General features: G+C 44.6%; 1 protein-coding gene across 1 annotated transcript in view; it reads right to left on the reverse strand.

Annotated features, from left to right (window-relative positions):
- The window catches only part of TSPAN5 (tetraspanin 5), a 161235-nt gene extending 151891 nt beyond the window's left edge, over positions 1–9344 (reverse strand). Inside the window, exon 1 of the mRNA XM_004430984.3 lies at positions 8919–9344. Coding sequence (XP_004431041.1) covers positions 8919–8999 — 81 coding nt within the window. The 5' untranslated portion in view covers positions 9000–9344. The remainder of the gene's footprint in view (positions 1–8918) is intronic.
- Between the last annotated feature and the right edge of the window lie 247 nt (positions 9345–9591).

Below are 9591 nucleotides of genomic sequence, written 5' to 3' on the forward strand. Positions count from 1 at the left end.
TAAGAAGTTCTGTTTAGCAGAGATTTTCTCCTTTTGTTTTTAGGGCTTTCAGGTTTAAAAATAAACTGGCATTTTCGGATTAATAAAAAATTCCATGAGGGATAAAATAGGCCACATTATTTTTTTCTCATAAGCCAAGAACACTAGCTTCATGTGCTGGTGAAATCAGCCGCCCTTTGGTCCCAGCTCTACATCACCCACCCCCAGTTCCCCCGTGTCCCCTCCAAAGAGTAATGGGAAGAGAGGCCACATCTTGCCAAGAAAAAACAAGCCAGAGCTTCTCAGCCTCAGCTGGGTATCAGAATCACCTGCAGGGATTTCAAAAAAACAAAAACCACTAATACCAGGGCCCCATCCTGGACCTACTGAATCAGATGCCCTGGTGGGAAGACTAAAATGTCCTCACAGCTTACTAATTATGCTGCTACATCTATAAAGGGGTGAAATATCACTAACCCTACAGAAGTCACCCTACATAGTGACACGGACTTCCTATGCGTGAAGACATTCATACACAAGAGAAAAACCTCTACAAAGAGTCACTTTTTTAAAACATGCCTCGACCACCAAGATTCAAAAACATCTGAAGGCTAGAATCGTGGAGTTCGATTGTTTGTTTAAGCAGCAGATCCCTTTTTTTAAGCAGAATCCTTCATGGTACCCCAAAATATCAAACCTAATGGCTGAGCTTCTCTGGGGGAAAGAGAGGTCTGAGACACGCCCACTCAGGCCTGGGGGCACCTCAAGGAGGCCCAGGGCTGCTGTAGCACTGTCTAAAAACCACTGGGCCAGAACGGATAAATATACAGTAACAAGAAAAATACACAGTACTAAAGGTAAATTCAAATAATTAACTGGGGGTGTTTAGGGCTTCTGATTAGCACTTAGCCCAAGGAGATGGGTTTAACAGAAGTTCATTTGAAAAAGAGGTGAAGGTTTCACTTCACTAGAAATTCAACTTGAGCCAACAACGATCTCTGGCTGCCAGGAAAAGCATGTGCGGTTCACCTGGGTTAATAACTAATATTTGTATTGAGAGATTTAACTTTTACAAAGCACTTTCACATGCGTGATCTCATTTAATACTGGATAACAACTTTGCAAGCTACTGGAATTATTTACCCATATTTTAGATGAGCAACTGAGGAAATAATTTGTGAGAGCAACTTACTAAAGGCGAATCCAGGCAGTAGTGGAGGCTGCTGCCAGCAGGTCCAGCATGGCCTAGGGACTTCAGGGGGAGCTCGAGAGTAGCAGTCCACTGCTCTCTGGGTGGCTGGAACCACCTGTGAAAACCGTGTTCCATTCTGGTTGCCACATTAATGGAGGTGTGTCCAAATGGGACCACAGGCAGAGTACCATGACCAGGACAAAGAATAGTCTGGAAATAGTACGTGATGAACACATGGAGGAAGTCGGAGCTTTTAAAGATGGAAAACAGAGGGTTTAGGAATGACATAATGGCTATTTTTAAATAATGAAGGGCTATGGAGAAGAGAGAAGAGTCTTATTTTGAATCACTCAAGAGTAACCTAGGCCCTTCCCTTCTTCCTGAAAAATTCAGTCCTAAAGTCACTAGAGGACACCAAGCAAGGTAGGCCTTTGTGCAGCGGCAGGTATGGGGGGATACTGTGGAAGCCCAGAGCAGGGTATCAGAGCCTGATCAGAGTGAGAAGGGTATCCACTGGGGGGGTGTGGGGGTGTGGCACAGCATGCTGGAGCACCAGGAGGTAAGAAGGGCAGTGACGTGATGGGCAAGGGCAGCAGTGGAAGACTGGCTACATACAGGGAGGTTTATCAAATAAGTAAATTGTTAAGACTAATGGGAGCCAGGAATCTCACTGTCAGAGAAGGTAGTTATAAATAAGGGAAAGGAAAAACCTAGACTAAATCCTTTGGTATCGGACAGGGATCTGACGTATCACCATGAACTCATGGTTTTCAAAATATACAGACAGATATAGAAATACAGATGTAAATCTGTGTATGTGTGCACATATATATATATATACATACACATATTCCATAGTTCTGTCCCTGAGAAGACTCAGGGGTGATGACACCCTCATAGCAACGAACACACATAGTGACCAGATATGGGCTTCTAAAGACCATTCCCCACTCAAAGGAACCAGGGCTCCTTGGAGAAATGGCTGATAAAAAAGATGACACTGGTAAATTACAAGATGAGCTTGGAACATCTTGTTCTGCCAGAAAGCGAAGAAGTGCTCAAAGAATGATGGGTGTTAAAAGGGCACAGAAGGCATCCTGGAAAGACAGCCACTGACTGGCCAAACCTGGGACCAACTGGAACACCAAAGTAAGTAACAAGAGTAACAGTTTAATTAAAACACACTGAAAAAAAAAGAGACCATAAGTTCTTACTGATGTAAATTAGCTAATAGATTGAAAATTTGATGAAGAATGGGCTGTTCACATAGTTTCAAAGTAACTTGCCACAAAATATGTATAAATTACAAAAGGGAAAAGAGTAACTTTATGGTGGAGAAGCTTGGCAGACAACACTAATCAAGTACCATCATCAGTAGTGGGACAAACAGAAATCAGTGCCACCCAGTGGGATGCAACAAGAAGAACACAGCACCATTTCTGTAATTTTCCTGCCAAAGATGCAGAGGCTGAATCTAAGAATGAGGAAATGGCAGACAAACCCAAATTGAGGGACATGCTACAAAATAACTGGTTTACAACCTTCAAGTGTTAGGATCCTGACAGAGAAGGACTGAAAGAGACTAAAAAGATGTAAGTAAATACGATGTGGGGTTCTGAACGGATTCCTTTCCTTCAAAAGACATGATTGTAGCAAGTGGGAAACCTGAATGAGGCCTAAGATTTAGATGGTGGTAATGTATCAGTGGTACTTTCCTGGCTTTGATGGCTGTTCTCTGGTTATCTAGGAGAACATCCTACTTTACAGGAAATAAACATTGAAGTGTTGGTGTGATAGCCATCATAATGGCAACTTTTTCTCAAATGATTCAGGATAAAAATAAATTATGCCACTTGTAACTTTTCTATAGGTTTGAGATTGTTTCAAAATAAAAATTAAAAATCAACAACGGTAAATTAGGAGGATGGAAGTTACAGGGAAATAGATTACATCTAGTTTGAGGACAGATGAAACTCTCTAATGATTAAAGTGGTCCAAAAACAGATACATCCTTAGGACGGTTGGCAGGACATTACAGAGAAAACACCTCACTGAATGGGAAGTTAGAGGAGATGACGCCTTTCCAATGATTTAGTAATCTGTTCATTCAATAAACATTTATTAAACACCTACTGTTTTTTAGTCAATGTGCTAGACACTGAACTTCTGAAAATGACTGAGAGACAGCCCCCGCAGTTGAGGCCCTTACAATCCAGTGAAGTTGATGATTTGGAAGTCTGAAGTCAGGATTTTAAGACAGTCATCAGCATTACTTATAGAAAGAAGCATGTGACTCAAGCACATTGTCTTTAATATTCTAATTTTCATTTATGAATTTTCAATAGACTACACAATCGTTTATTATTCTTTCATATTCTTTAACAACATTTTCATCCTAACTTTTTTGTGCTTGTGGGTGGTGTTAATTGAGGCATATGCAAAAACTTTATCACTTTTCAATTATGAACAGATGTAAATGACTTACTTGATGTTTTATTATAGAATAACAAGCATCTTCTAAAATAAGTTTCAAATGAGAAGCTAGGGCTATAGTTTCTGGAAGAGACTTAACACTCCAAAAGTAAACCCTGACATGTTCTTCAACACCTCAAAAGTCACTCCACATCTCTGTACTCCAATTACTTCATCTGTCACAAAGATGTCATAACATGCTTGTAAGACGCTTTGAGATGCTTAGAAGAAAGACATCGTAATTATAAAGCTGTGTTAAAATACAGGTTGCTTTCGCCTTTTGCCAGGGACTAATGATCACTGTGGACATACTAAGACAGAGTAATCCATCTAAATGAGCTCACCTTGGCAATTTTATGGTGGGTGGAACATTATTTGGTTTTCCAACTTTCCCCCTTGGCTTCATTTCAATCTTACAGGCGTGTCATCAAGTGAGAATGCTTCAGTGTCTTCTCGCCAACCCAAGAGTGAGCGGCCAGACCAAGCAAGACAGTGTTCAATTACTTTCCCCACTGAGGTCTATACACCTTTCTTACACTTTTCCCATATGACACTTTCATAACCATACTTAGCTTTCTTCCTACCATCTCCCTGTAATTCAAAAGGCAATTTAAACTCCCATATGGTTGCCATCGAAGTTAACAGATGTCTAGCAAATTAAAACAAAAATTATGACTTATAAACTGCTGATGTATCATCATTCCAGAACATCTTACAACTTACAGTGAATCATAGTATAAGGCTTCCTACTTGATGTCCCCCCAAGGTTCCTTAAATCTCTCTCCTCTCTGAATTTAAGCCCTGTGGAAACAAATTAGATGCAACATTCTGCCATCCACCCTGGATAAACCTCCACTTAAAGATACATGTAATATTTGAAAGCACATCAAAGAGAAATTTGGCCTCAAGTATCCAAGGCTTTCTAATCCCCATAAAGCAAAGAGAAGAGAAAAATGACTTGGTTCTCCCAAGCCATTCAAGGCTTCCACTGATCCATGGGGCTTTTTTCTAATAAGTGATGATTAAATCTGCTGAATCCATTCGCCTAATCTCCTTGGCAGATCTTAAGAATATCATCATTACTTCGTAGTAATGACACCAAAGTACCAGGCTAAGGTATTCCAGAAGTTCTATATCCCAGGATGGAACTAGTATGAAACCTGGAGACAATGACACTAATCATATTCACCATTTGTTAAATAGTGAGACATTGTCCTGGGTAACACGTTATCTCATTGAATCCTTGAATTTACAACTCCATTAGATAACGTTATCTTTCCTTTATAAACAAGATATTAAGGTTTAGTGCAGCAGACTGTATTTCCCGAAGATGGCCACAACCCACATGACCTTGACACTTGTCCATCCAAAGACGGAATCTCTGTCCTCACCCCCTTGAAATCGAGCAGACTCCATGCATGCTTTAAGCAGAGGGACAGATGCAAGAGGCTTTGGGTCAGATCTGGATGTAGCCTTCACTGGCTGCTTCTTCCGGTCTCAGAGACAGGAAGAAGCCACATGTAGATGCTCCAGACAACAACCCTGGCTGAGCTCTCAGCAAGCATCCACTGCCAGTCATGTGAGTGTACCATCTTGAGCATCCCACCCCAACAAGCCTTCAGATAACTCCAGCCCCAGCCACATCTCACTGCAACTGCATGAGAGATCCCAAGTGCAAATCGCCCAGAGGAGCCTGGTCAAATCACAGAACTGTGAGATATGATAAAGTTCTGTTTTAAACCACTAAGTGTTGGGGTTGTTTGTTATGTAGCAATAGATAACCAGAATAATGAGATCAATTTACTTGCCCAGGAACAGTGCAGTATTAGAGCCAGAATAAAGAAGGGTCCAGAGGAAAACATCTATTAATGGTGGATGATGGAATGTGGGGGTTCAGTACCCAAAAGAAGCAACTTTAAAACAAAAATCCCTTTCTCTTCCCTCCTCCACCCCAAAGTAGCCTCAGGGTTTTCCAAGAAATGTCCTAGTATAGTGACACCCTCAATAAAATCAATTCCCTTCTGGCTTGAGTTCTTCCAACATAAAATAGGGAAAATAAGGTTTTCCCCACCACTCTGTGATAACTAATGAGAAAGGAATATGTACACGACGTTGACTTTGTTACTCAGAAAATCATTACCACTGTTATATAAAAGGATTCAGCTTTTACACATGAAACTGTAACTCTAATAATAAAAATATATTTAATGACTCACAGGACTACATTTGAGAGGCACAGTGGGGACAGGGAAGAATGCATACTATACCAATAAGTGAAGAAGCCAAGAAGAAATTAGGGAAAGAATTTTTTTTTTAATGAAAGGATCTTTGAGGAAGAAATGAAGTAATAAAATTGATCTGCAGACAAGTCTCAGTAAGAGAAAAAGTCTATAACTTAACAAGTGTCCCAATATATGCTACTTTCATTATATATTAGTGCTCATCTCTTGTATTTTTCTTCTGCGCCATATTGGAACTCAACACACTCATTCTTTTTCAGAGCTAAAAAGAACTTGACAATTTGTCCAAATCCTCATTTTAACAACTGAGAAACTGAGGCCCGGGGCAGTGAACCGACTAGCAAGTAGTCAAACTACTCATCAGTAAGAGAACCAAACTCTTAGTGCTACTGCTACCAGATTTTCAATTTTTATTTTACCAGAATTTTATCTCCTAATGTCTTCAATGTATTTCAGATGTATTCTAGCATTTCACCATGTGAAAATGAACGACCAGGAAACCACGCTCTCTGTTTCCAGTCTCTTCTTGGTAACAGCGTAAGAGTAGCAGTGAGCCTGCTGTCTGTGGCAGTCACAGTAGAGAGCAGAGGTGCGCAACTTCACAGAAGCAGGCTACCAAGTTACTGACCCTAGTTCTTCCACTCACTAACATCTTAGTCTGAATTACTTTGGTCAAGCATCATGGCTGCCTTCCTGCTGATTACCACCAGAGACTAGGGTACTGACAAACCCGGAGATTTAAATACAGGGTAATTTTGAGGCAGACGGCAGGATGAAAGGCATGAGGGGGTATCTGAGTGGAAGGCTTTAGGCATAGGAAGGAGGGACAGAGTGCGTAGAAAGCAGAGTAAGAGAAGGGCCCTTATGACAAAGGCGTCTACATATGATTCTGCTTGGGGCAGCTGGTTTAGTTCTACAGCCCACATCTGCTTTCAGGCTTCCCATAAAACTCCCCCCAAAAATGAAGACCTTCAAATCAGACAAGATGTGGCTCTATTCTGGAACTCTCTAAGCAAGCATTCTGCAATTCTTTGAAGCTCTCCACCATTCCAGAGGTTTTGCTACAACATAATCCACAAAAAAATACTAAATTTACCGCTGTACACTCTACAAAATCACACCAAACTGTCAGGGAAACAGGCCCCAATCCCTTTATTTCTTTTCCACCTCCTGCTATGAAACTACAGAGAAAGCCCCCTGGGTGCTTTCTGTTGCCTGGCAGCTGAAATGTGCAACTTTTGGAAGTGTTCATGTAGAATCGAGAGGCCTGGACTCACCACCGCAACAAGCTCCAGCCCCAGGTCAATCGTCCTGACTCTCTCCAAGTCACCAAGTTTCCAGTTCAGATCAAATCAAAACACCTCACTCAAAAATGTGACTACCCACCACTTTTAAATACTTCCAGCAGAGGTGAAAAAAAAGAAGCATAGAAAGAAAATAATTTCTTCTTCCTATATTTGTAGCAGTGTTTGATTGCAGGGAGCAGGGTGACTACTGACAGGAATCGTGTACAGTCACTGGCAAAACACTGCCTGTGAATGACTGGATATGATATTTATTCACGGGTCCCCTCATTATCTCTATCAGTCCTGAGGACAGATGACATGCTGACACAGAAAGTGGTCTCCAATCCCTTCCATTTCCTTTTGCAAAACAGGCATGACCAAGGCAAGATACTCCCACAGAAAACAGAAGATAAAAATAAAACAGCCCGGCAACTGTGTGGTAGAAAAAGGAGAATACAAAGAGCTGTATTGACAACTATTTTCATAGATGCATATGTTTACAGCAAATGGCCAAAATTAAAGGAGAATCAAAATAAATACACCCTGTGTTCAGACTGCTGTGGATTATTGATCCTGCAGTTGGATTATTGTTTATCTCACACTGAACCTACAGTGAACAGCAACTTGGAGTACCCCCTGCCCCTCAACAGCCACCACCTTTCCTTCCCATTGGGGAGAGGAGTACCCAGTAGGCAAGTGGATGGGATGGGATGGATGGGGAGGAAAAAGAATACGGCCTTTGAACCAACGTTTTCCCCTTGTCCCAGTGAACTCTTTGTCTGCTTGCTGAACACGTCTACGAAATCAAGGAAAAGAATCGAAACAAAAGAAGAGGCATCCCAGCCTAATTACAATAGGTGTCCAGCACATTGTGGTGCCAGCCGAGCGTGGTTTGAACCTTGCGTTCAAGCATCTGCTCTCTTGGCACCCCCAATAAAACGTGTCTCGCACACCCTCTCCCTTGCATTTCTCCAAGGTTTCCCCAAAACGGCGCACTCTTATGTCATTCCTTAGAAAAGAAGGACGTGAGGCACGAACACATTGAAACATATGTTGCCGGCGACTTGTTATTATCCTGACGATAATACACATATAGAAATAAATCCCTCCACCCCACACGCCCACTGAACAGTCTATTATGCAAAAGAAGCGCTTTCCAGCAGCAGGGGAAGAGCTTGCAGGAAGCGTTATTTACGTGCACATTACAGAACCATACACCACTGCATCTGCATCCTACACAAAGCCCGAGATGGTGCAAGAAGATACACGCTGAGCATGGCACAGACCAGCTGCGGCAACGCGGAGCCAAGCCCTCGTCCAATCACATCCTTGTTAGAAGGTGGACCTCAGGGTCTGCTCTGCCCGCTTAGCCTTCCCTATTATGACACCACGCTCTGCCCAACATCCATGCCCCACCGGCATCAAACCTAATTCGTGTGGTTGCTCATTTCTCAAACTGCCGAGCCCTTTCTTTCATCTGCATCCTTGCTACTGGTCCCTTAAAAAGCCACCCCCAAGGCCTGGGTGCCCCCTGTCTGACTTGGTTTTCCTTTTTACCTCTTCCCATTCCTAGAAAGGATTAATCGTTTCTCTCTCCAACGCGCAAGCTGGAAAAGCGGAAGGCAAATGCTTCTTGCTCCGGCAAGCGCCGGAGGGGCTGCGAAAAGTCAAGGCAGCGAGCAACGTGGAGGAAAGCGTCGCGAATTGATCGGCCACAATAGTTGAAATCCCAGAAGCGCTCCAACTTACCCAAAATATGACATTGAAGCCAAATATGAAATATTTGATGCAACAACTGACTTCAGGACCCTTGTAGTGCTTTCCGGACATCCTCTGGGTTCATGAAGACACTTGCCCCGGCAGCCCGAGTTTGGAGCCCGGGAGCACCGTCGCTCGGAGCAGCCCGGCGGGGAGCGGGGGGCTCGGGGGCGCCGCTCGGGGCCGCAGCGCGGCGGCCCGGGCTGAGCCGCGCGGGGACGGACCGACGGAGAGCGGCTCCCGCACCTCCAGCCCTCTGCGCGCCGAGGCCGCCGGAGCCGAGGTGGCCGCGAGCGGGCGGGGAAGCCGCGCGCTGCGAGCCCGGAGCCTCGCCGAAGCTGGCCCGGAGCACAAGCCGAGCGCCCGCGTCCGTCCGCCAGGCGATCGGTCCGTCTCCCAGCTTCGGGCAAACGCGGCCGCGGCAGATGCTGGCGGAGACGCTACTCGGCCGCCCGCCCGCTCGCGCGCGCCCTCCCACCCCTCGCTCCGCCCGCCGCGCGCCCCGCCCGCCCGGCCGCTGCTCCCCCGCCCGCCGCCCGAGCCCCCGCCAGGCGCGCGCGCACGGGCTCGGGCGCTCCCCGGCGGCTGTGGCACCACGTAGCCGCGGCGCCTCCTCCCTCCACCGCTCTCGCGCTCCCTTTCTCCACGCCCCTTCTCTGGCCAG

This window comes from Ceratotherium simum, chromosome 8 (genome assembly GCF_057802395.1).
Source record: "Ceratotherium simum simum isolate JZ-2026a chromosome 8, ASM5780239v1, whole genome shotgun sequence".
NCBI classification, from domain to species: Eukaryota; Metazoa; Chordata; class Mammalia; order Perissodactyla; family Rhinocerotidae; genus Ceratotherium; species Ceratotherium simum.